At 39.4% G+C, this 27,540-nt stretch overlaps 3 protein-coding genes across 11 annotated transcripts in view; 1 reads left to right on the top strand and 2 right to left on the bottom strand.

Annotated features, from left to right (window-relative positions):
• MED12L (mediator complex subunit 12L) overlaps window positions 1-27,540 on the top strand; it is a 329,485-nt gene that overhangs the window by 95,889 nt on the left and 206,056 nt on the right. For 3 of the 5 annotated variants that reach the window (XM_067737490.1, XM_067737489.1, XM_067737488.1), the window contains 3 exons: window positions 2,961-3,175; window positions 4,471-4,575; window positions 5,435-5,611. In XM_067737490.1, coding sequence (XP_067593591.1) covers window positions 2,961-3,175; window positions 4,471-4,575; window positions 5,435-5,611 — 497 coding nt within the window. The remainder of the gene's footprint in view (window positions 1-2,960; window positions 3,176-4,470; window positions 4,576-5,434; window positions 5,612-27,540) is intronic. The other 2 variants (XM_067737493.1, XM_067737492.1) reach the window with 1 other exon arrangement.
• GPR171 (G protein-coupled receptor 171) lies at window positions 9,254-11,025 on the bottom strand. The gene has a single exon (XM_067737503.1). It carries the CDS (start codon window positions 10,866-10,868, stop codon window positions 9,909-9,911), a length of 960 nt encoding a protein of 319 aa, XP_067593604.1. The 5' UTR covers window positions 10,869-11,025; the 3' UTR covers window positions 9,254-9,908.
• P2RY14 (purinergic receptor P2Y14) overlaps window positions 23,405-27,540 on the bottom strand; it is an 80,504-nt gene continuing 76,368 nt past the window's right edge. For all 5 annotated transcript variants that reach the window (XM_067737499.1, XM_067737497.1, XM_067737501.1 and 2 more), the window contains one exon: window positions 23,405-25,650. In XM_067737499.1, the coding sequence (XP_067593600.1) occupies window positions 24,614-25,627 (1,014 nt within the window). In that variant the 5' untranslated portion in view covers window positions 25,628-25,650 and the 3' untranslated portion in view covers window positions 23,405-24,613. The remainder of the gene's footprint in view (window positions 25,651-27,540) is intronic.

The raw sequence follows: 27,540 nt of genomic DNA, 5'->3' as shown, positions 1-27,540 counted from the left end.
ATTTTCCCTTTCTAGATCTTTCTTACCAAAAGAGAGGAGCTAAGGTCTTGTGATGTTTATTATATATATATTGTGATTATGAACTTTCTCTTTTTGCACTGTTTTCTAAATTCCTGATTTTCTAACTTCTGACATTAAAAGGGGGAAAACATAAAACAAAAGTACCTTATAAGCAGGTCTCAGGAACTAGTTTGTAAAGCTGGTTGGCTGCTTGCCTACACTCTCTCGGATGTTCATGTCCTATCATGTTCTTTTTGTGTCTTTATTCCATTGTTGGTGGGGAGAGGAGGATCTGGGGAATAAACAACCACCCAGTGGGTTCATACTGTAGGTGGAAACTTTAAAGAAATCATTTGTGTGAGCTAAGTGGGCTTGACCTTTATTCTGAGGTTTTCATCTGACAAAGGACAGCAGGGAGGGTCTCAGGACAGATGGTGATGGAAAAACAGAAAAATGGCAAAAAGTGACAAATGATAGGAGAGAAAAGAGTGGAAGGTAGAGAAGGGAGCCATCTGTGGAGAAGAGGTAAAGCAGCAAGAAACAGCACTGCTTCCTGTTCCTCTGAGGAGAGCCTCCTTTAGGGTTGAGTGACACCTGGGGGTGAGGTTCTTTTAGTTACTTGGTGGCTGCTCTAGGCTAGAGGGAGGACAAGAGCCCCAGCCAAGCTGGTGGTCGGAATGTAGGGAGCAGTGATGAAGCCTGGAGAAGGGAGCAGAGAAACGAAAGGACAGGAGAGATTCGGAGAGGAGAAAACACGTTGTCAGGGATGGACGTCAGCAGCTCTGACTTACCTCGTGTCCTGGGGGAGACAGACATTTGCCCTTCGCTCCGCTCATCGTGTCCCCATTCCTGTTGCCAAAGAAATTGGGGAAGAACTTCCTCCTCCTACGCCTTGCTTGCTCTGGATCCCACTCACTGCTCTGTCAGAGAAAGCTCTTCTGCTTCTCTGAATCGAGCTTGCCCGTCATTGGCTTTGGAGATGGGCGAGAGCATACATTTAGGCTTAAGGTTTAGGGCACTGAGTGTAGTATTCCCTGGATCCAGCTGTTGTCTTTATTGGTGTTTGTGAATGTGATGGTACCAGGGACTGAGCTTTGTACGTTTAGTCTCAGTACTTCAGTCATTTTTTTAACCTTCTCTCAAAGGTGCAGATACAGAGTTTTACAGCTGCGATACTAAAAGTCATAATGTGAGTGAAATAGACTGGCTATGAATCTAAAAAGATGGCACAGCTCCATCTTGGGGCCCTTTTTATTCCGTTATCCCTTTTTCTTTTCAGTGGATCCCACTCACGAGTTTTTTCCAGTACCACCTGAATTATGGTTCTATTGTGAAGTCTCCTTTGAAAAAGTGCAAACCACTCTCCCCCAAAACACAGATACACTCTAGGTAGAACAAACAGTCATGAGTCATGAATCATGAGCAGTTATAATAGTAAAACCAGAGGAAAGCAGTCTAGCCCTGTTTTTTTTTTTTCTTACTTGAAATTTTGTGTGTTTGCATGATTACTTAAATCATCGTTCATTTGCCAGGGACCACTACCTCTAATCTAGAAATGGTGCTCAGAACACTGGATACTATTGATATTTTTCAGTTACAGTGGGACAATCAAAACTGGCGTGCCACAGCAAAGGAAACCATAAACAAGACGAAAAGACAGCCCTCAGAATGGGAGAAAATATTTGCAAACGAAACAACTGACAAAGGATTAATCCCCAAAATATACAAGCAGCTCATGCAGCTCAATATCAAAGAAACAACCCAATCCAAAAATGGGCAGAAGACCTAAATAGATATTTCTCCAAAGAAGATATATAGATTGCCAACAAACACATGAAAGGATGCTCAACATCACTAATCATTAGACAAATGCAAATCGAAACCACAATGAGGTATCACCTCACTCCGGTCAGAATGGCCATCATCAAAAAATCTACAAACAATAAATGCTGGAGAGGGTGTGGAGAAAAGGGAACCAACCCTCTTGCACTGTTGGTGGGAATGTAAATTGATACAGCCACTATGGAGAACAATATGGAGGTTCCTTAAAAAACTAAAAGTAGAACTACCATATGACCCAGCAATCCCACTACTGGGCATATACTCTGAGAAAACCATAATTCAAAAAGAGTCATGTACCACAATGTTCACTGCAGCTCTATTTACAATAGCCAGGACATGGAAGCAACCTAAGTGTCCATCGACAGATGAATGGATAAAGAAATGTGGCACACATATACAATGGAATATTACTCAGCCATAAAAAGAAACGAAATTGAGTTATTTGTAGTGAGGTGGATGGACCTAGAGTCTGTCATACAGAGTGAAGTAAGTCAGAAAGAAAAATACCGTATGCTAACACATATATATGGAATCTTAAAAAAGAAAAAAAAGGTTCTGAAGAACCTAGGGGCAGGACAGGAATAAAGATGCAGACGTAGAGAATGGACTTGAGGACACAGGGAGGGGGAAGGGTAAGCTGGGACGAAGTGAGAGAGTAGCATGGACATATATACACTACCAAATGTAAAATAGATGTTAGTGGGAAGCAGCCGCATAGCACAGGAAGATCAGCTCGGTGCTTTGTGACCATCTAGAGGGGTGGGATAGGGAGGGTGGGAGGGAGGTTCAAGAGGGAGGGGATATAGGGATATACATATATACGTATAGCTGATTCTCTTTGTTATACAGCAGCAACTAACACAACAATGTAAAGCGATTATACTCCAATAAAGATGTTAAAAAAAATAAAACAATAAAAATTTAAAACAAAACAAACAAAAAACCTGGTGTGCCAGTTCTGTGCAAAATGCTAGAGCCTCATAATTTTCCAATAAATCCCTTATTTTGTTAAAAGAAAAATAAAAGATAGTGAAAATATTGTTAAAATTAGTCATTGTTTTTTTTTTCCCCTACCCAGTTGAGGAAACTGATTCTTGATTGAATTTGTTTCTTGACAGCGGATCCAAACAGTGAATGTGAGAAGGTGGAATTTGTCAACCTGGTGCTGCTCTTCTGTGAGTTCATCCGGCACGACATCTTCTCCCATGACGCCTACATGTGCACCCTCATCTCTCGAGGAGACCTGTCCATCACCGCCTCCACTCGGCCCCGGTCGCCAGCAGGAGAGCATGCAGATGAGCACTATGCAAAGGACCATGACGTGAAGATGGAGGTATGGCCCTGGGAGGGGTGTTCCACCCCCAGAAACCAGACTCTGCTGGGGAACCGCTGTCAGAGGGATTATGTGGTGGTGGAAGGGCGATCGTTTCCAGTTGTACTCTTCTTGCTTCAAAGCTCATTTATCTCTGCTCCTCACTCACACACAAAAAATTTGGACTGTAGTTTATATCTCCTAGAATTTTCTTTTGGATATGCTAAAACTAGTAATGAAAAGATTTGACAGGCTATCACATTTTTCATTGGATTGGAATTATATTCTTCCAATTTTACGTATTTCTAATCTCCAGTTTTCCTTTAATGTGGAGCCTCGAAATTGGACTTGTTTTGGCCCTAACATCCTGTCTGTTTTCATTCTAAGGAGCATCTTTTCTCCAATGTATCATTCGTTACTTATATAGCTCTTTTATACGTATGTTTTTGTCATAACACATCGTATTTTCATTTCAATCAATTAAAAATTTAATCTCAAATGTTGCAGAATTGCTCTTTTTAACAAATTACTTTATACTGTATGACTTTATAATTTTCTGCCAATTTCTTGTATTTTGGACATTGTTCCAGATACTTACGGAAATTTTCGAGGCAAAATACATGAAGTTGGTGATGGGAAATAGTAGAAAATGATGAGAGATTGTGACATTTTTTAAAAATAAAGCCTCACATTGGTTCTGAGAGAGTTTAAGCGTATACTATGATGATATTTTAAAAATAGTGGCTATCCTTATAATTTAAAAACCTGCAATTAAAATTGCACACTTGAATTTGTAGTTTGTACTCTTAAGATTTTTAAAAATTGTTTCTTTAATGTAAATACTTTTGTTTCTAAATTTGTCCACAGTAGAAGTTAAAAAGAGTAAAAAATAAAGTTACTTTACCTGTTTATGCCTTTTCTATGTTTCTGTTTTCTCTTTTCTATTTTTGGACGTCAAGGTATCTTATTATCTTAAATATACTCTTAGATTTTTCTTACTAAGGCAAGTTGGTGAGTGTGTGACTGGGAATACCCCCAAGAAGGAAATTATGGCCAGTTTGTTTTTAATCAGGAAGTTTGTGTCCTTTTTCCCTTAAAATATCACGGAAGTTAAATCTTTTTCTTCATGAGGGCAAATAATGTGACTTTGTAAAGCAATGGGTGTCTTAACTTCCTTTTCTTTTTATTGAGAACGAAAGACACTAGGGGGAAAAGGGGCATAAGATGGTTTAAAATGTCACTGTCGTGTTTTAGCTCCAGCTTCTTAATGAACTACAAAATGTACAACGTGACTTTCTTTCTCTGACAATTATTAGGAACAGACTATTATGGCGCATATGGGCATTGACTCAGGAACTCCTAATATTTTTGATGAAGTAGACAAGAGTGACTTTAAAACTGACTTTGGTTCGGAATTTCCAGTAGGTTCAACCTTCAAATTCTTATTGACCATTAACCACTCCTCCCTGCCTCTGCCCCAACTGTCTCTGTCCTTCTGCCCCTTGCCCTGTGCATTGGAATGAACTATGTACTTGTGATGTGAATGTCATCCTCTCGCATTCCACCCAAGCCCTCAGTTAATCATCTCATGCAGTTTATCTCATTTCAGCTCATCCTCAGTTTTGGCTGCCTTGCCTCCTTTTGTACATTCTAACAGTCCCATCCTCCTGGTTGACCGTGATTCCTTTGTTCATTTAGAGATCATTATCTCAGGAATACATGAATGTCGTTTCCTCAGGACAGCCCATGTTGATTTGCTGAATGTGCGTTCAGCTTCTCAATAACAGCTTTCCTGGCTCTGGACTTGTTATACCTTCTTCTACTTTATCTCGGTATAATTACAACGTGTTCTTCCTCAGGGATCTCAATGTGTAACTAACTCTTTATGAAAACACATGTTGCTTGGGGTACAGACTAAAACCTTTAGATCTGTTGTTCATGAGCTTTATTAGTGAATTATTTCTGTGTATATGTTTTTCTAGGAAATGTAGCCCTATGAGGAGAACACTTACCTATAAGTCTGATTTTCTCTCTGGTCCTCCAGGAAATGTAGCTGTGCACGTGTCTTACGTGTGTGGTTGTCATTGTCTCATCTTCAGGTTGGGGGGTGATGCTAATGATCTGAATGTGAAACTTGTGCAAATTAACACAGTCTATTATTTTGCTCATTGGTTAAATAAGGAAAGGATATGGTGTGAGTGTCTTGTGGGTTTGAAGTTCTGTGTTTTAGTTTTGCTCTCTTTCATTTACAATCTCCAACATTTGTTTTACATGACTTAGATTTTTTCTCCCGTGCCTGGAGAGTCCTGTGAGAATGCTAACCCTTCCCTGGGCAGAAGAATGTCAGTTAACGGTGAGAAGCTGTTGAAGAGAGAAAAACCAAGGGAGTTAATTTTTCCATCTAATTATGACCTCCTACGACATCTGCAGTATGCAACCCATTTCCCCATACCTCTGGTAAGTCACAGCTTGTCAGTTGGCAACCTGATTATTTCACTGCAGGGTCATTGACCATTGATTATTCAACTGCTTGCCTGCGTACTACGTACGATAGCAGGTGAGTTTTTGCCTTCACTACTTCTTTTGTTATTGATTCTCATCATGTAGCTTATGTGCTCATGTAGTCCAAGTTAGTGGTGTGATACTACTACTGGCTGGCTAGATTTAACAGAATTTTCTATGTCAATGTCCTTTTATCAAGAGCATCTGAGTCACTGCACATGATGTCTGAATGTGTTTTCCTCCTTCAATTTGAAACTCATTTACTGAGTAGCCTCTGTGTGCACTGTGTTGTGGTAGGTACTTTTGGTATTATACAGACGAGTAAGAATTTTTGGGCACAGGAAAGATGAATAAGATAGGAGGGAGACAAATGTCTATAAAATGACAAGCACCAAAGTAAGTGCAGTAATTAAGTAAAAACCCAAGTGTCCACTGGAAGGAGAACCGTTTGACATTCCTGCGTCTCTTTCACTCTCAAAGAATAAATATTGGAAAGGGGAAGAGCATCTGGTTGAGCAATCGGTAATGGCTTCACAGAAGAGGCTGTGTATGAGGTGGACTTGGATTTTGACCTGTTGACTCTAAGAACTGGATAGCATATGGAAAACAGTTGCCAGGAAATTTAGTGTTTTGAGTCATAACAAGTGATATGCTTTATTCTGAAGGGAAACAAGATTAGTTTTTTTGATATTTGTAGTGAAAATGGGGCCAAAATTTGTAAATTTTTTTTTTTTTAATTCTTAGGTTCACTATTATCTTTTTCCCTGGAATTTTATTTTAAGTGTAATTTCAGTGAGTCTTTTTTTTTTTCATTGAAGACTATTATTATTATTATTTTAACAAAAAATGTAATTGTGAGGTACGTATTATGTTATTTCCTGGATATCTTTGAGGAGTTTTGATCTCTAGGCTAAATATTTTCTTAAATTTGTTTATTTTTTGGTTATTTTTGAACACTCTCCGAAATGACTTTCAAAATCACTACACGCATATATTTTTTTCTTGTTACAATTGAGAACCCCTTGTTAATTTTTCTATGCCCGGGGCTATATCAAAAGTAGCTACAATTTTTTCTTGTTCATCACTGGCTGAATATATCAATATTTTTCAGCTGCTACCTGTAGGCATCACTCATTTCCCACATAATGGAATAACTTCACTGTTTATTTATGGCAGCCAAAAAGAGTAGCCTGATATTTTAGAGATGTATCCTGAAGAATTCATGGCTGAACTATCATGATGTTTGTGATTTGTTTTAAAATAGAGTCAAAAAGACTCCATGCTGAAGTCTGGAGTTAATAATAACGCACCGGTGTTAATTTCCTAGTTTTGACAAATGTATTGTGGTATGTAAGGCATTAGCTTTAGGGCAAACTAGACGAAGAGTATGTGGGAACTCTCTATACTATCTTTATACCTTTTCCATAAATTTTAAATTATTCCAAAATAAAAACTTCATTAAAAAAAATGGACAGGGGAAATGGAGGAAAGGAAATATGGCAAAAAGTTGAAAATAGTTCAAATTGGTTGAGGGTTCTGTGCTCTTCTCTTCGGTGAGCAGCGCTTTGGACGTCTCCCTCGCCCGTCTGTGGGTGTGAGAGCAGGGGGCTGCCCAAGCATGGTCTTCTTTCCTCTGTTGTTCATGTGACCTTTGGTGACACAGTGGTTCCCAGCACTTAGCATTCTCAAGACTGTCCCCTTCCTTAGAGGAAAGAGCAGGAATGATGTGACTATAAGCCTCACGATGAGTTATGACATAATTCAGCTGTAATGTGCAATCATAAAAGAACTGCTAGAAAATTGATGTTGTAGGGTGTAATTTTTTAACAGCCTTCTCTCACCAATTGTCCAGAAGCTCCTTTCCTGGGAGGGAAATTTAGAATAAGCCATCAAAAATGGGGAAATAAAAGTATATATTAATAGAACAGTGACGTTAGGAATGCTGTAGTGAGTCTGGTTCTCTTCCTTAATAAAAGGGAAAACTCGACTAGCCAATCATGCATGTGAGGAGAATATAAGAATATGATTAAAAAAACAAAAAGTTTTTTTTTTTTCCTCTCCTTTGTCTCTCAAATGTGGCTCTAGTGAGTGAAGGCCAAGGAGAGAAGACTAAAAGGGGACTTGACCAAAAGATTCAGGAAAGTAAACTAGTTTCATATATGGTCGTATATGAATGTCTTGATCTGCTCTTCAGTAAAAACATGTTCTTAGATTGCCAACAAGCACAGGTTCTAGTGTCTAGGCATTCTCCCAGCCTGTACCACAGGTGAGTCACTTAGACCCTGTCCGTGTTAGATATGTGATGCCGACTGGGGTTCCTATCATTAGCACTAGCTAGCTGGAGTTTGTCCAGTATCTACCCTGTTATAGGTGTAAGAGGCACTTTTTAGTGCATTTTCTCCTTTACTGTTCTCTTCAAACTCAAGAGAATGTATTATAAAATTGTGGATAGGAGTCGTCTTTAGGGTTCAAGCTTCAGAAAATAGTTCTCAGTGCACAGCTAAAAAAATGAGTCTGGAATCAAACTTGTTAGCTTCCAGGAACACCATTTCTTTCTTTCTTTCTTTTTTTTCTTTCCCCATCCTTTGAGATCATTTATTTTTATTGAGGTAATGTGGATTGATAACATTGTATGTTTCACGTGTACAACGTTATATGTCTACTTCTATATCCACTACAGCCGCGGTCCCCAACCTTTCTGGCACCGGGGACCGGTTTCATGGAAGACAGTTTTGCCACGGATGGGGTGGGGGAATTGCTCAGGCGGTAACGCGAGCGCTGGGGAGCGGCGGATGAAGCTTCGCTCGCCGGCCCCGCCCCTCACCTCCTGCTGTGCGGTTCCCGACAGGCTGCGGACCACTAACAGTCCTCGGCCTGGGGGTTGGGGATCCCTGCCTTACAGAGTGCTCACCCCCCAAAATTTAGTTTCCCTCTGTCACCATACAGTTGATCCCCTTTACCCATTTCATCCTCCTCCCCAGTCCTTCCCCTCTGGTAACCACCACTCTGTTCTCTGTGTTTGTTTTCGTTTGAGGAATACCATTTCTTAATCATTGCAGCTAATACAAATGCATTACCAATTGTTTTAATGTCGGCTTTTGTAACTGAAACAAAAAACAGATACAAAGCCTTAGGTATGCTTGTCTAAACTTTTCAGCCTTCTTTTCCCTAAATAAGTATTTTATTTATTACCAACTATTGAATCCATTCTGCATTACTGGCATTTGAGAGAATTTGATCAACGGGTTGTGACCCTGAGAGAAGAGTCACCCATTCTTTAAACTGCCGTCCCTACATGGGGTCAGACTCATCTTCAGGACCTGGCTGGCACCCATCAGCCCAGCACGTGCTGCATTTCTGACAAGGCCTTGCTATGTGGTGTCGGCCTGTCTGTCTTAAGACCATGTGACTGGTGCTATTTTTCCATACCTTTGATGTGAGTTCCAAAACAGTAGTTTTAGCAGTTAGTATAATTTAACAACCCCCCTTGAAAATGTTATGGGGTCTATTTCATATTGCTACAAAATAATACTAAGGACTCACTGGATTTGTCATTACTGACAGTAGGAAATCTTTATTTATAGCCTACAGGTAGAATATAAGGATATATAGTACATTAAAAACTATCCATGTATTTCCAAGCCTTTTTAAATTAAGCTTAAAAAAAAAGCTTAAGAGAATTTCAAGCTATTGTGGTAGGAAACAATTAGCTATTAAAAATTGGAGTAGTGAGCTAAAAGGTTACCATTTTCGAAGGGATGGATTAAAACAAAATCAGGCACAGCCCAGGTGGTTTCATGTAACAAATCAGCTGGCTTTTTTTTTTTTTTTTTTTAAAGCGATCTAAAGGACTTTAAATCGTATTGCTGAAGGGCGTCCCGGAAACTGACATGGAGGTTATTTTGCATATTTCTATCAGGAAGTCAGTTCCAGGCCTTTAAATGAATACCTCATGAATACTTCAGTCTGTGTCATAGAGCTCATTTAGATTTCAAGGATACTGCAGGGTTTATGTCGGCGCAACAAGAGGTTTTAGTTTTTTGTACAAACGTTTGGGTTAAGGAGCATCGACAACCACAAGAGTACTGCTTGGCTTGCGTTTAGAAACAGGGTTTCTCAGTGAACCAAGCCACATTCGCTAGCTGCCTGTGTTTTTACTCATGGAGGCTCTTTTTTCCCCTCCTTCCCAGCAGTTTTGTACACTCAGTTGTCCAGTAAGGCAGGAAGAGATAGCGTGAGAAAATCCCATATTTTATGCATTGTTTTCACCACTTGATTTTTCTTTCTGAGCCTTGGTCTCCTTACGTGAAGCAAACGTCTCCGTGACCTTTAAGCGGAAAGCTTTTGAGAGGTGATAGTACAGGATCGGATCAAAACACAGGTTGGACACAGCCAGCAGCAGCGTGGCCTCCTTGGCTTTGAAAAGTGAAATCCTGGTGGAGCAGTCAGATATGACCTCTGTCTGGCTGAGGGTGTATGGGATTCGGACAATGTGATAAGGAACAAAGCATATGATGTAGCCTGTAGTCACCAAAAGTATATTGATGAGAGCTCTTTTCACATTTGGATAGTTTTCATGGTCTTTGTTTCTGTAGAGTTGTCGAATGACAAGGCAGTTAGATATTAAGATGATGGCTGAGAAATTGAAGAATATTGCGATGCATATGAAATTTGTCATCAAATGCCAGTTTCTTCCAAACTCCTGTTTGAATTCCACGCAACCCACGTTGGGCTTTTCCTTCACATCTTTGATGGGAATTACCATGTTCGGCAGCATTATAAGAAGGACCATCAACCATACAACAGTCGATATCATTTTGGCAAATCCAGGTTCTTGTATTCGATAAATCTTGCAGCTGTATGTCAACTGAAGACAGCGATCAATGCTAACAAATGCTAGGAAGATAATTGATAAGTACATATTAATGTAGATGAGGCAGGCTGTTACTTGGCAGTGGAATATCCTCAGCTTCCAGGGGGCCACGCCCAAGTCGACAGTGATTTTTACTGGTAGTGCCAGAGTAAGCAGGAAGTCGGCTGTAAGCAAATTAATTAAGTATATGCTTACACACCTGTGATTTGTGTTTTTCTGTATGAAAGCCCAGGCTGCAAAACAACTTCCAATAATTCCAACAAGGAAAACTAAATAAAAAAAATATGTGAACGGCTCCAGGTCTCTGTAAACTGGGCAGAAGGTAGAACTGTTGGTCATCCTTACTTTCCCTCAAGATGACGCTGTCCCCAGCCCCAAAAAAAAAAATCCAAAGTATCTGTTAAAACAGAAAACAAAGGGGAGAGAAGGGAGGTTAATAATTCAAATTGGATATTATTTTCTTCATAGCACAATTGCATTCACAAAACCACGGTCACAGTCTCTCTGCCTCTTAGAATTGTATTGGTGAACTTACTAGATTGTGTGGACTGGTGGGACCATCTTAGATTATGAGGAAGCCTGGGTTTTCCATGGTCAGATGTTATGATTTTGGGAAATCCCGCGTAGGTTGCTTCTAGAAAGGATATTTTTGACTTCACACTTTTGCATTCTGAGAGCTCTTTTGTTACCAGTTGGGTTGGAAGTTAGTTTGCAGAGGAGATAAGTGAACTGAAATTCTGAGAAATAGAGAGAGGAAACAAAAGGGTTTGGTTGTGGCTGAGCCTGAAGAGCCTCTCAATGAGGCTTTCTGGCTTTCTGTTCTCATAGATTGACAGCTCTTCATGCTAGCGGAACCTAGGCTGGAACCTGGGGGAGGTGAGGAAGGACAGAAAATTGTACTAAAGTCTGAAAGATTCTATCTAAAATGTAGGCCTTTTATTGTGTAACCCACTAGAATATTTTCACAGTGAGAATTTCATTTCGTTTTTCTTTTTTTGGCAGAAAAAGTTGTAGGATTAGACTCTGGTCTTGCCTTGTTGCGCTAGATTCGTGATGGTGCAGACCTGTGCTATCCAGTTTGGTAGGCTGCAGCCACCTGTGACCGTTAAGCCCTTGAAACGTGACCAGTACAAATTGATGTGTGCTGTAGGTGCAAAGTACCCACTGGGTTTTAAAGATTTAGTGTAAAATATTATAAAGAATAGTGCAAGTAGTAAAATTGTACTATTTTATGCAGATAGTACAACAATTAGTAAAATATGTCTTTAATTTTTATATTGAGCACATCTTGAAATGATATTTTTGATATATTAGGTTAAATATATTATTAAAATTAGCCTGTTTCTTTTTGCTTTTTTAAGTGTAGCTGTGAGATAATTTTAAAGTACCTTTGTGGTTTGCTTTATATTTCTCTTGAACAGTGCGTGTATAGATGTTTCCATGTCAGTGTTGGTGAGAAGTTTGACTAAGAACGTATTTTAAAGGCTTCTAGGGTAAGGATGTATGATCATTGGTTACACCGTTCTCAAAGAGAAGCTCAGTTGTGTATATAGATGTTTGAAGACATCTAACTTTAACACTTGAGGTTTTTTTTTTTTTCTTCTTCTTCTTCTTCTTTCATTGTGGGTTTTGCAGCACTCAGGGCTAGAAGTTTAAGACCTGCCCTTAGAACCGCTGTGATCATCACTGATGGTGACAAAATCTTGTCACGTTCCCTTCAAATCTGGAACATTGGGTAATTTATAGCACAAGTTAAAACAAACTGGGTATCATTTATTCCCTTTGACCTGATCTAGTCAAACTCATGCTCTTTGGGCCGCAGGTATTCTTCCTGGTGCTACTTCCTGATAAACACCCTCCTCATGCATCTTAAACACCTTTCTTCCTTTGTTTTAATAATCAGAAGATCGCTTTTGTGTTCTGGCAAGAAAAAATTGATATGTGGCTTGTAAAAATAGCAAATAGTAAGTATAGTGGCTATGAAGGCCAAACAAGCCCATTCTCTGAAACGTCCTTTTAAAAAACAAACAAGAACTTCAGAAGCCTTTCTGAATCTTAATTCTCCTAATTATTTAATGATCCATTATGTACCTCTTGGGGTGAAACGGTATGCAAGTGGATGGATAAGGCAGATGTACATAAAACTTTCTAAGTTAAAGTGACATTTAAAGGGTATACGTCCTTCGCCTTTCCGTACCTGAGATAGGACTTGAGGGTCCATGAATAATGTCATTCTGTACTAAACTCAATGAAATTAATCAAGCACTTACTTTGTGTCTGGCACCATGCCAAGTACTTTACAAGTACTTATTTAACCTTTCATTATTTCTGTCACGTAGATGTTATTATCCCTGTCTTACAGATGAGAAAACTGAGGCACCACAAGGCTAACACTCAGGGTTATATAGCTGGTAAGTTACAGAGCCAGGAGTCCCACCCAGACAGTCTGATCTCAGAAGCCATGTTCAAAATCACTTCGAAACTTTATCTCAATAGTAACAACAGTAATAATGATGTTGATTATTATTATTATTTGGAGTAACAATTTAAAAATTCTATTCCCATATAGGTCATTACAGAGTACTGAGTAGAGTGCCCTGTGCTATAGAGTAGGTTCTTATTAGTTATCTATTTTATATACAGTAGTGTGTATATATGTCAATCCCAATCTCCAAATCTCTCTCTCCCCTTCCCCCTTGGTAACCATAAGTTTGTTTTCTACATCTGTGACTCTATTTCTGTTTTGTAAATAGGTTTCAATGGTACCTTTTTTTTTTTTTTAGATTCCACATAGAAGCAATATCATATGATATTTGTCTTTCTTGTTATTATTATTATAGTAGCAAACCTTTACTAAGTGCTTACTATTGGGAGGAACTATAGTCTAAGCAATTTTCATGTAAAAGAGCAGAAATAAAGTATTCATTCTTTTTCCTAAATACTACTAGAAGATGTTTAGGCTCCATGTGTTTTGATGTTTCATTTTACAGTACATATATTTAAAAACCAAACCTAGCTTCTATCTTTTAATCCTAAACCTCCTTTACTTTCAAAATTCCTGTGACCTAGTCCCTCCGTATCATCCGCACTCTCTTCCTCCCACCTCTCTACTTTAGATTGGTGGGATCTCTACTGTTCTGGGAGCTCTTCCTTCCTTCCTTCCTTTGTACTTTTCGTTGTGATACAATTTGGGGATCACAGGATTCTAAGGATGGAGGGAACCTTTATTAATAGCATCTGGTCCAATCCCCAGATTTGAGGAGACTGAGGTCTAGCACTTGGGTGTTGGTCAAGGTTTCCCGGCTCGTTAGAGCAGGCTAGGATCCGACCTTGTTGATCATTCCCTAGACTCTCTGCCTTTATTCTTCCCAGCTCCAATCCTGCCTATCCTAAATGCCTGAAGGAAGCTCTTCAGGTCTGAAGTCTACTCTAGGCTTTACTGAATTCCTTATGACTTGACTTTTAATAGTAACCATTTATTTAGTACCTGGGCGTTCTAAACGTCCTTTTTGTTCTCTGGGTCAGAAGCTAGTGTTGGTGTAGATGGACCCTCATCTCCCACCTTTGCTCACTGTTCCTTTACCAAGTGCTAGGATTTTGGCCTATGCTGTTGTATTGCAAATGCTACATTATAAGAGAACTAACATATTATGTGTTTCTCGGAGTGCCCCTTTTGCTCATACAATTATAAAGTCTCATTTTATAGATGAATATGTGGTAAAGAGAAGGATTAGAAAATAATTTGTTTTGATCAATGAATATACTATGTAACTGGAACTGACCATCTATACCACTCATGGGTAATTTATTTAAAAATAATTACAGCATAACTGTTCATTCGATAATGCTTGAGAGTCAGGCACTGCCTCGCCGTTGCTTTTCTTGAACCTCAGTCTGGATTTCAATGAAACACAGATCTCTTTATTTAAAAATTTTGGTCCTATCAAGTAGAGGTTAAATTGTACTATAATAACATTCTGTGTTTTCTACCATGAATTTGAAAACTAAGTGCTTGATGAGTATTTTTTCAACCAGTTATTAGCTTGTGGACATCTGAGGTACCCAGATGTATTCCAGCAAAATCAAGAAAAGATTTCAAGTGTCTCCTTTGTTTGAGAGTGCCCATTGCTTAGAAACTCATTAGATATTTTTTTTACGGAAGTCACAATGGAATTTTCTTGAAATTACCTATCGTAATGTTCGTAGAGACCTGTTGTGCCCTGTCGTGAAGACCTACAACAATGGCCTTTCTCCATCCAGTTATAAAATCGAGTTACTGAATAGTTAAGCTTACCTATAAGTAAGCAGTATTCAGTCTTGTCTGAATTAAGCTGTCTTTCTGAAAGGGATGGATGAGGTCATCAGGTAGAAGAAAATTACAGCGTAGTGCACAGTGAGGATCTACTTGGAGTTTAATAATTGATGCCTTCTTGCACAGCAACCTTATTACATGCTGGCATTTTCAACTTACATGGTTTAAGCGCTGAAAATCATAGATTTCCCTTCCATGGAAAGACATTTGGATATATTAAGTATTTAAAAAGACATACCTGGGGGTATATTCTCTGAGCCTCAGCGTGCCTTGCTCCCAGTCTGCAGAGAAGCGTGAGCTGTTTGGCTAGCTACAGCAGTAGCAGCCTCATTGCAGGACTGCCGGCTGCACTAACAATTTCCTTTCCTTTTTATGTGGTTTTAAAATGCTGCATATTGACGTAGATGAAACTGTGGTTTGCACATAGCTTAACTGTATGGAAGCCTCTTCAAGTCCTTTTCAATTTGGTGTAAGCTTTCTTAAACAATTCAGATTCGTCTCTTCTTTTAGAGGGAAGATTTTTATTCGTCTGTTGTAATACCTAGGTGTGATTTTTTGTTTTGAAAACACCCAAGATGTGTATTTCGTCATAATGATTTTAAAGAATGTCAATTTTTTGTGCCTTGAATGGTGTTGTGAGTTAAAGATATTAGGTGTTTAAGCAAAATTTCTTCAGTATACATACTGATACTCATCAGTCTTTCAGAGTTATAATTTAAAAAATGGTTGCAGTTTGGATCCTGCTGAGACGTCTATTAACAAACAAAAACGATATGGTCAAGTTTATGTTGTTAAATCTGGAAAGAGAAGAGGAAAATCATTATGTAGAGAGATAATCATTGTTAACGTTTTAGGTACATACGTTTTAAAATTTTTCTATGTGTTTACCCACTTAAAAATGTTATTATGTTGTGCATACTGTTTTATAGTTTGTAATCTTTTTATTCAAAAAGATACTGGATCTGTTTTTCTCAGTTATGAGAGTAAACCTGGGGTGCACATTTGTCAATTTGGCCCCAACGGCATAATGAATTGAGACAGGTGTTTAGTAATTAATAGATTCTATGAAAAGGGAAGCTCCAGTGTACATTTAAATTGTTTGGGTAAATGTTCATTCTTCCTGTGGGGGAGTGAGTGTGCCGGTCCAAAGGCGGTTTGTTAAGTGCAAAGCCATTGCCTGATCACTTAGGGTCTGGGTTTTTCTATTGCTTCATTGTCTTGGAGGGTACTTTGGTTTCATCTCTTTTTCTGTCAGTAATTCTTAGTTTTCCAAATAATAAAGAAAAAAGTCAGAAGAAACCTCTCTAGAATCTAAAATGCCTCCCTTTTGGTATTCACTTTGCTAAGAAAAAATCTCTCAAAAGACTAAATGAGGACTGTCAAGCTGGAGGGAATTTAAGGAGGATCTAGGGAACTTTTGAAAACAATAATGTGTCAAGATGCTTATGATGACAGTGTCCATTTGTTTCTGATACTCCGATGTTCTTTCGAATTCAGGTAGTTATTACTGTATTTTGCAAGAGAATAACTTTACATATATTCACTCAAAAATTGGAGGAAGAAACCCAAATCTTTCTCAAACTTTGTATTTGGTTTTCGTTAGGAACCAATGTTAACTTTCATCGTAATAGTGCTGGGAAACGCTCTGTCTTTTAAGATTTGTGTGCGTCATATTGGATAGAACTCACTTCTGTCCACTTCAGAAAAGACATGCTTGCAGACAGTCAAGTGAAGCGAGCAGTTACGACCAGAGTTTACACTCACAGGGGGATGGAGAGGGTGAGATGGGAAGAATTTGGTGAGGTGCAGTTTAGCTGCCAGCTGAGTGGTGACTGGTTTTAAAATGATATGAAGGGACACTGGAATCAAAGGTTTTTGGTAAAGTTTCTTTCTTCTTTTTTAGATAGGCATATTTATATGTGTACTTCCCCCTTCACTTTGGGGTATAGATAGAATCAAATACATTCAACTGTTCTTAAAAATCTACTATAGGCAGCTTTTTGTGTCTGGATTGCCAAATATAAAAGAGCTAAAGTCTCCTAGTTCTTGATGTTCCATTTCCTTTTTGGAATAGTGAGAAACCAATCTTTTAATAGTGAAACTAAACCATGTTCCTCCTTTTGAGAATGAGCTTGAGGCACCTTGGCATTTTGCAGAAGTTTATTCACAGTAGAAACATGCTTGGCTACCGTCCCTGTTGTTGTTTTTGTTTTTAACGTGAGTTCCATTTGAATTTCCATAGGTCACTTCTTTCTGTTTCATTAAGGACAGATGTTTTTCAGTGGATATTTCCTTAGCGTTCTAGGAAATTGCGCAACGTCACTAACCCAGTATTTCAGAAACCCAAGTCGGAAGTGAGGGGAAGTTGTGTTTCCCTTACCTTGGTCCTGGCAATACTTATTTAAGAAATGACATACTATTTACTTTAATGGGTATTTTGTATATTTAAAAATTGAAGCTGAATTGCCCCATGAATCTTTTTGTCCTCAGTCCCTTATCCACACAAATCATGCTTTTGTTCTTATTGAACACAAATACCAAACAACGGTATTTCAATAGAAGTATCAGTTTGAATGTGTAACATTCTTTTTTTTCTTTGGCTGCGCCTAGCGGCACACGGCATCTTAATTGCCCGACCAGGGATCGAACCCGTGTCCCCTGCAGTGGAAGCGCGGAGTCTTAACCACTGGACCGCCAGGGAAGTCCCAAATGTGTAACATTCCTAAAATTTGCTTTTAAAACGTACCATGGTCGCCTTCGGAACTAATGAGGAAGGAGAAAATGAATGTTGGGGTAGGTAGCCGCTGCCACGGCCAGGAACACAGGTCTGAGAATGTATTTTCTTTAAAGAAATCCATGAAATGGAGGAGATTCCTCTCTTTACAGATGGGGAAACTAAGGCATGGGGGAAATAGAGGCCTTGCCCAAAGCTGCACTGTTAGACCCCAGTGTCCCAGTACTTAATTATGCTTCTTCAAATGAAAGTGTTGGTTGGAAACTGGGGTTATAAAGGAGGACACCAGGTCAGTTCATCCCCACCACCCCTTCCCCCACCCCAACGTATATTTAGTGTTTACAGCTGTTTGAACTTGAACTTGAGTGCCACTGGGCAGTGGAACAGTCAGCACTGTGCCCACTTTTCTTACGGAGTTTGCAACTTGGGATGTTCACAGCTCCAAACAGTTTGCATCCTGAAGTGTTTTTTTATGATCTTTGGGCAGGGAGCTGTTCTCTGGTTAATGAATGCTGATCAGAACATTTCTCCAGCAGCTTCTGTGGCTTCGAGTCAGCCTTCTCTCTGGAGCCATTGTGCTTTAGGTTCCTGTTTTGAAAGTTTTTCAAGGCACATAATCCCCTTTCCCACCTGAGTTAGTCCAAAGACATTCTTTCCTGACTCTGAGATTGGTAGCTTCAAATCTGACAGTGATGGACATGATTAGAGTAGTTTTAAAGTGAGCTGTAGATGCAGAGCTTTCGAGAGGTGAAGGTTTCTGCATTATTTGAATTCTGCTTCAGTTTTCCCTTTTTTTTTTTTTTTCTGGTACGCGGGCCTCTCACTGTTGTGGCCTCTCCCGTTGCGGAGCACAGTCTCCGGACGCGCAGGCTCGGCGGCCACGGCTCACGGGCCCAGCCGCTCCGCGGCATGTGGGATCCTCCCGGACCGGGGCACGAACCCGTGTCCCCTGCATCGGCAGGCGGACTCTCACCACTGCGCCACCAGGGAAGCCCTAGTTTTCCCTTTTTAATGAAACATCGTGTAAAAATTTGGAAATATGTTGAAGGTCGATGTGTTTTGTACATTCTCGGAATGTGAACTTGGTTGTAGGGCTGGCCGAGTCTATCCTGTCGTTCCCTTGGCCGGTCCGTTCGGTTTTCCGCCTTTTTATTGACTGTACAGTGTTATCAGTCAACATACATCCATCTCACCTTTCAGTTGTGAGGTGTGACTGTGCTATTTGATCCATGGTTATAAAATAATTAATAGTGGGGAAGTCCCTTAAAAGGAGCTCTTAAAGGATATCTTGTTTCTTTTTAGTCACTGAAGTTCTTCCCCCCCACCCCCACTTGAGTGCAATGGTCTATTTCTTATGAAATTTGAGTAACATGTTTTCAAAGCGCAGGACGCATTTTATGAACTCTGTTGTTACTTTCCAGGAGAAGAGTTTTGGCGCAATTCTCCCTTGCCCTTGCCATGTGAGTCTTTGTTTTTTGATCAAGTGGTTAAAAGAAATTCTAACCATAATTATTTCTTGACTGCAGGCTGCCTCCTTAACTCCCATCCTAGAGAAGGTGTTTGTTGCTTTTAGAAGGTCACAGTGTAGAAAGGGTGATAAGGAGGACGCAGGACCTGCGATGATGCAGATAGACTCTGGGCTGTTAGAGCCTGTGGGGATCCAGGAAGTGCAGTCCTCTGACCAAGGTGGGCAAAGAGCTGCTTCTGAGAAGTGAGGGAGTGGCGGCAGGTTTTGGGGAAGATGCACATGATTGGGCTGTAGGGAGGGTGTTTGGGGACCCTCACTCAGTCTGGGTACGTGGAGTATGTGTGCAGGACCTGTGTGAGGAAGAGGCTGAGACTACATCTTAGTGCCACCTGGTCCGTCTTGGATGCTTTAGTTAGCATGCGGTGGAGAGCTCAGGAAGGTTATGTGAAGAGAGGAGCCGTGAGCTCAGCAGTACCAGGTGAACCTGCGGGCTTTGGGATGTGTTGGGTTGGGGGAGAAAGCGGAAGACAAGAAGTCAGTTTGGAGGCGCTTGCAGTCTTTTTAGGTGAGAGGCAAGGAGGATCTGAAATTGGCCGGGAAGAGATGGGTAGTTGGGAACGACTGCAGAGGTGAAATCGCTGAGACATCGGGCTGGCAGGGAGCAGACTGTGGTCTCAGTCCTGGGAAGGGCAGTCTGAGGAGAGGAATCTGGTTTGGCAGGTAGAAAGGCAAGTTTAGTTTATTAGTGTAGTGTGTTTTTAGTGCTACCTCATCATTTGGTATAGCATAGACTGCTGTATATTTTATCCCTTTCTATTTTGCTACCACAAAAGGAGAGCTGACAGCTTCCTTTTATGAGTTAAAACTAACACCATGGAAGGTGACTGGAGAAATAGTACAAACCCAGCCCTGGTTACATCAGCTGCAGCCCTGCATCAGCCCATTAATGGAAGCCATACCCACAACTTTGGACATTCAGGTCTATTAGCCAATAAATCTCTTTTATCGCACAAGACGAATTTTAGGTTTCTTTTCTTTTCTTTTCTTTTTTCTTTTGTCACTTACAAATGAGAAACTCTTGATACATTGGCACCACCTAAACGATTAATCTAGAGACTCTAGAAAGCACCCTTAAACTAAGCTTTGTTTCTGTTTGATGATGTTAGTAAAGTATGTGCTATTATTTCTCTATTCTGTCCTTAAACCCTATTGCTACTACCTATGTGCTTTGACAATGGAGAATAAGGAAAAAAAAAAGACTTTATTAGTACAGAACGTGACATCAAAAGATAATATCATACAAATTATAAACATAACAGGTCATCTGCCCAAAGTGACACAGGGTTTCCTTTTGGGTAAACAGCGCTGTGAGGGTTTGCGTGTTGGGGTAGGAGTGACCTGATAACTGTGTGGTCTTCAACAGTAGAAGCTGCTACTTCCTTTTGGTCACCGATTCTCTGCAAGATTCCAGTGGCATGTGGATTACCACTTTATGACAGGACATCCCCCCAAAAGAACCACTTTAACAAAATGTAGCTTTACTTTCCCATATACCACTTTTCAAAATGTTTAATTATTTTATAGCACTGCTTGTATAAAGTGATTAAATGTTGTATTACTTTAGCTGTAGCAGATATATATTACAAACCTTATTTATAAATTAGCTACAGAAAAGAACACATTATTACACAAAATAATGAAAAAAAAATAGTACTGATGACCTCAGAGATGTTTCTGGATTAATCCACTCTCGCTGTTGCCCTACTATTTTATCTTTTGTTGTAGCCCTGGACCTTAAAGTTCCTTTTTATTTAATTTACCTAACTTTTCAATATTTGAATAAACTCCTTATGATCTGACTTCTAACTCTAATACCTTACAGACATTCCTCTCACTGAAGTCTTAAGTGATCTTCCAAAGTTAAATCCAAAGATTTGTCTGTATTGATCTGACTTTTTTCTTCTTTATTTTAATTGAATGGTAATTGACTTACAATATTACTAGTTTCAGGTGTATAACATAGTGATTCAATACTTTTATGCAGTACAAGGTGATCCCCTTGGTAAGCCTGGTTAGCGTCTGTCAGCATACCAAGTTATTGCAATATTATTGATTTTATTCTCTATGTTGTACATCACATCCCCATGATTTATGTACTTTATGAAAGAAAGTTTTACCTCTTACTTTCCCTCACCTGTTTCACTGATCCCCCTGTCCTCCTCCCCTCTGGCAACCACCAGTTTGTTCTCGGCATATATGTCTGTCTGTCTTTCTGTGTACATGTATATATGTATGTATGTATATGTGTGTGTGTGTGTGTGTGTGTGTGTGTGTATCTCTCTCACATCTTCTTTATCCATTCATCTACTGATGGACGCTTAGGTTGCTTCCATGTCGTGACTATTGTAAATAATGCTACAATGAACATAGGGATGCATATATCTTTTCGAATAAGTTTTTTTTTTTATTTTTTAGGGGAAAATTCCCCCAGGTAGAATTGCTGATAGTTCTATTTTTAATTTTTTGAGGAACCTCCATACTGTTTTCCATAGTGGCCTTACCAATTTACATTACCACCGATAGTGCATAAAGGTTCCCTTTTCTCCACATCCGCTCTAGCCCTTTTATTTCTTTTCTTTTTGGTGATAACTGTTCTGACCAGTGTGAGGTGGTATCTTATTATGGCTTTGATTTGCATTTTCCTGATGATTCGTGATATTGGGCATCTGCTCATGTGTCTGTTGGCCATCTGTATGTCTTTGGAAAAATGTCTGTTCAGGTCTTCTACCCATTTTTTCAGTAGGGTTGTTTGCTTTTTTGATGTTGAGTTCTGTGAGTTCTTTGTACATTTTGGACATTAACACCTTATCAGATGTATCATTTGCAAATCTCTTCTCCCATTCAGTAGGTGGCCTTTTTGCTTTGTTTTTGGTTTCCTTTGCTCTACAAAAGCTGTTTAGTTTGCTGTAGTTCCATTTGTTTATTTTTCCTTTTGTTTCCCTTGCCTAAAGAGACACATCCAAAAAGATATTGCTACAACCAGTGTCAAAAGACTGTACTGACTGCCTGTGTTTTCTTCTAGGAGTTTTATGCTTTCTGGTCTTAAGCGTTTTATCCATTTGAGTTTATTTTTATATATGGTGTGAGAAAGTAGCCCAGTTTCATTCTTTTGCATATAGCTGCCCAGTTTTCTCAACACCATTGATTAAAGAGGCTGTCTTTTCTCCATTGTATATTCTTACCTTCTTTGTTGTAGATTAATTGATTGTGTAAGCATGGGCACTCTATTCTATTGCACTGATCTATGTGTCTGTTTTTGTGCCAGTACCATCCTGTTTTGATTACTGTAGTAATCAGATTACTGTACTTTGCTGTATAGTTTGAAATCAGGGAGTGTGATACCTCCAGCTTTGCTCTTCTTTTTCAAGATTATTTTGGCTTTTTGGAGTCTTTTGTGTTTTCATACAAACTTTAGAATTATTTGTTCTAGTTCTGTGAAAAATTCCATTGGTATTTTGATAGGGATTGCATTGAACCCTTGGTAGACTACCTTGGGTAGTATGGTCATTTTAACAATATTAATTCTTCCAATTTGCGAGCAGCATACATCTTTCCATTTGTGTGTGTTGTCTTCAATGTCTTACAGTTTTCCAAGTACAGGTCTTTTACCTTAAAAGTTCTGATATGCAGTAGCTGTTATTCAACTCTTGCTTCACGATATCCTTATTTGCATTGCATGTTGTTTCCTGAAAAATATTGCCTTTCATATTTTTGATTTGCTTTGGCACAGTGGTTACAAAGGCAAAACTTGGTGCTTCTCATCTTCTTTTATAATTTCAGTTTCTCCTGTGGCCCAGTAGGGGACATATAAAACACCAGCATTTACTAATTTGTCCTGACCAATGGAAACTGTGAATAAACACAGCCACTTTCTTTTGCAAATATACTTAGCCAAACAAATGCTATAGCAAGCTTAGTTTTGCCAGGCACGTTTATCATAGGTTTGTGATTTTGTTCTTTTTGGGAGAGGATATTTGACCCAGAGTTGGGAGCAGAGAGTTTTCATGAGGGTGGAAGGTGGATACAGAGTGTGAAAATCTTCTCAGCTCTCCCTCAGTTTAAAAGGTGTTTTCTCAGTTTTGCCTAAAATCTGATAAGGTCCTAAGAACATATGAAATACTTGTTTTGAAAAGTCAGTGGCAAATAGAATTTCAAAAATACTCTATGCAACTCCTTCCTGGGTACTCCTATGCCTTCTTTCTTTGTATTCTATTAGCATTTGTAATCGAGTGTACTAAAGAAACCACCCATGTCTTGACTATGAGTAAATCTGGTAGTGTTTTTTGGTATCTTGACTTAAGAAAAAACTTGACACTATTAAAATTATTTTTTATTAGTACATATATGGTAAGGCTTGAAGTACATACATATATATATATATATACACACATATATATGAAAACATGACTTACAAAAATGTTTGAGAAGAGCATTTGAAAGATGGGCTAAATGTCTTCCAGCCAGTTAATAGCAGAGAAAGAACTGAGCTTTGATGACTCAGAAGCCAGCAATCATATCCATATCTGCACATATGAAATTTGTTTTTCAGAAAACATGATGTGTAAATTTTCATTTTATGTGTAATTTCTCACTCATTATTGCAAATTTTGGATTTTCTTTCTATCAGGTCCAGTTGCTTTCTAAGAAAACTGCTTTTCTCTGCTCCTAGGGAATAAAGTGTGTTGCCAGCTGGGGGTATTTGTGTGCATATGTCTTTTCTCAGACATCCTAGATTTTTTTCCCATACCATGGAACAGGGGAAGTTTCTGGCAACTTACGCCACTATCTAGATTCCCTCTGTAGAGTTTACTTAAACATATTCTAGCACCAGAACACTAGGCTCATTAAGCGGCTTAGCTAATCTTCACATAAAACGTATTTAAGATGTATCTTACATCATCCTCAAAATGCTATCAGAGAAAGATTACATCTTTGTGCGGTGATGTACAGAGTTCATATCTGCTTTCCTTTGAAATGCCATGAAATAAATCCGTGGGGGATTTCTTAAGTAATTTTTTGGGTGTCTGCTTATCCTCCTTCTTCAAATCGGAGAAGACTTGACTTTTTCACTACAAACAGGCCTCTAATCCTTTATCAGACCGTGTCTGCTTTTAAGCTGGTCTTTAATGACCCTGTTGAAAAGAATTGCGTAATATGCCAGCTTAATTCTTGTGTTTAGAAGGAGGAAGATGCCCCTGTGAATTGTCTTGATTACTTCCTGTCTTCCTTATTGCTGTCTAACGTGCTGTATTAACTGACCAGACTATTGATTATAAACGTAAACCTTCTGTTTTGGTGGGATAAGATTAAATAATGTATTATCTTTTCTTTGATGGTACAAAAACAAGCATGGAAACTTACATTTTAGTTTTATTATTGTACTACGTTGAATAGTAGTGCCTAGAGATGATACTTATTATCGTGGACATGCTTCTTCTTCATTTGCCTTTATTATGTAATTGAAGATTACAATATGCATGCACAGACTTTATTCGAAAGGAGGTGGGAATTCACACAGTATCTGTGCTTTCTTGTGCTACATTTCCCCTTTTTTTGGAAGCTTCTGAGTCATGCGGAGCTTTTAATGGGATATGCAGTTTCTTACGTAAGACTTCTCTAAATGGATGGCACAGAAAGAAATAAATAATGGGGTCCAGGCATACGTTTGCAGCTGACAACAGCAGAGAGAATTCTTTCACATAGAGCAGGATTTCTTTTGACTGGCAGCTGTAATGGGTCTCTGTCTGGCTCCGAGTGTAGGGGATTCTGGCAACATGGTAAGGAACAAAACAGACAAAAAACACGCACATGATGCTGCATATATTGCGGCTAGATTTCTTCTTGACCGAGATGGAGTTCTTTCTGGACTTCAGGTGGGACTTAAAGATTTTCCTCGTGATAGCAGTGTAGAACACGACTAAGGAGAGAAACACAATCCAGAAGACGGCTACAAAGATGTAGTTGGAGGCTCGGTGCCACTTGAGGCCCAGTTCGTTCTTCAGGTCCATGCATTTAATGCGTGTGGCCTTCCCGACGCTCCGGTTGGTCAGGATCACGTTGGGGATGGCAAGCAGCAGCGTGAGGCTCCACACCAGCACCGACAGGAGCTTGCTGTAGTTCACGGACTGGATGAACGAAGTCAAGAGAGGCTTCACAATTTTATAGTATCTGTCAAAGCCGATGAGCCCAAAGAACATGATGCTGACGTACATGTTGACGTAGAAGAGCACGGCCGAGACCCGGCACACAAACACGTTCAGCTGCCAGGGCCCGAGGCCCGAGTCTCCCAGGATCTTAAAAGGAAAAGTCAGGCTCATCAGGAAGTCACTGACGACGATGTTTTTGAGATAGACGATGAAACTCTTGGAGCTGGGCACGTAGAAGAATATCCACCCGGACATGCCGTTGAGGAGGATCCCGGCCACGAAGACCACGAAGTACAGCACGGGGATGATTTGCTGGGTTATGAGGGTGTTCCGGGGGCAGGACCCCTCTGCGGGTGGGGCAGTGGTGGCGTTCATCATTGGGTAACTTCTGCAGGTGAGGCCTGGAAGGTGATGTGAAATAGTCACCGAAAGGGCAGTCACGACCTTCGAGTCATTTGCCGAGAAATAAGGGAAGGGCAAGAACTTGCCATGCCCAGCAAGTTCTTGAAACCAAGTTTTTGCTGTATATTCCTTAGGTGCCTGTCTCTTCCTCCCTTTCACCTTCCCTTCCTTCCTTCTGAAAAGGGAAGAATGGAGTAGACAGATGACAGGAAAGGAAAATTAGAGAAGCAGGACAGTCTGAGAACTGAGGTAATCATGGAGACCAGCGTTTCCCTAAAATGATAAAGGTCGCTGTACAACTCTAAAGTTCCAGGAATACTCATTTAAATATAGTCTCAAAGGTAATAAAGCTATAAAAACAGAGAATCTGTTTCATTTTATTCACAGCTCTTTAACATATTAGGTTTAAGAGCTATTGACACAGACCCTACTTTTTAGAAAGCCTACCCTATGTATATTTTAGACATAGGACTACGTCTTACAAGCATACACGTCCAACTATAACTGGTATTTTTGGTATAGGATTATGGGTACCTTTAAAAGTTGAGATATTCTGTGGGGTTTTTCCCCATTTAAAAACTGATTTGCATTATTTTTATAAATTAGAAAACAAAAATGATAGAAAGACCTTAAGCATTCTGAGAAATGCTCCCCAAAGTACATTCTAGATCTGTACTGTCCAAATGGTAGCCACTAGCCATATGTGGCTGTAGAGGTCTTGAAATGGGGTCAGTCCACATTGAGATGTGATGGAAAATGCACAATGAATTTTGCAGACTTAGTACGCAGAAAATAATGTAAAATATCTCAATATTTTTAATATTGAGAGTATGTTGAAATATTTTAGGAATATCCCATTAAATAAAATACATTATTAATCTTAATTTCACTTAATTTTACTTTTTTAAGAATATGGCTACTGGAAAATTTTAAATTACCTATGCGGCTTGCATCATATTTTTATTGGACGACACTACCCTAGGTATTACCCAGAACCTTCTTTTGTTAGAGAATCCTGTGTAGTCTTCAGTGATGTTGGACATGATGATTTATGGCACAAGGAAGATTAGCACTCTTTTGAAAGATTATTTGATACATCTAAGAAAATGTCTACTGCCCATCTTATCTGTAATGTCAACATCCTGTTTAACCCTTCATCCATTGGTCCTTGCCCTCCGGATAAAGTCCTCACTCTTTAACCCTGAGCTACCAGAAGTCCCATCTTGGTCTGATCCCTACTAATTCTACCTCCAGTGATGAGTTCCTGCTGTTCTGAACCCTTGTACCTTGTGGGTTCCAGGATTTCTCTCACCTTGGACCTTTGCACAAACTTGCATTTGTATGGAAGACTCTTTTGCTACCTTCTTGGTTGGCTAACTTCTCTTCATCCTTGAGGCCTCAGTTTGGATGCCACTTTCTTTAGGAAGCTTTGCCCTCCCAAGCCTTGGTTGGGGTGGATTGAGTGTGAGGTCCCTTGTATGTGTGCTCCTAGTTCTGTGCCTTTCTTCTGTCATAGCACTTGTCTCTCTAGCTGTTTGTTTTTTGTTTCCTCTACTACTGTAAGCTCCTTCAGAGGAGAGAGACCATGTCATTTTTTTTTTTTTACCATTGTATTCCTAGCATTACATTTAGAACATTAGATATTTAAAATATTTGTGAAATAATGAAATGCAATCTGGGAATATAAGACATGAGTCCCTGCTCTTAAGAAATTTACATCTAGTCAGGGGTCATGGGAAAGAAGCATTGTGGAGAACAGTGGGTTCCTTGAGGACAGAGAATGTATCTTGTTTATCTTTGTATTTCTGGTGCCAAGCATGGTGCTTTATACACAGTGAGTGAAGGGCTGTGTCAGTAAAATTAAGGAAGTGTGAGAAAGTAGAATTTGG

This window comes from Pseudorca crassidens, chromosome 5 (genome assembly GCF_039906515.1).
Source record: "Pseudorca crassidens isolate mPseCra1 chromosome 5, mPseCra1.hap1, whole genome shotgun sequence".
Lineage (NCBI taxonomy): Eukaryota > Metazoa > Chordata > Mammalia > Artiodactyla > Delphinidae > Pseudorca > Pseudorca crassidens.
This window is presented reverse-complemented; position numbering and strand designations above follow the sequence as displayed.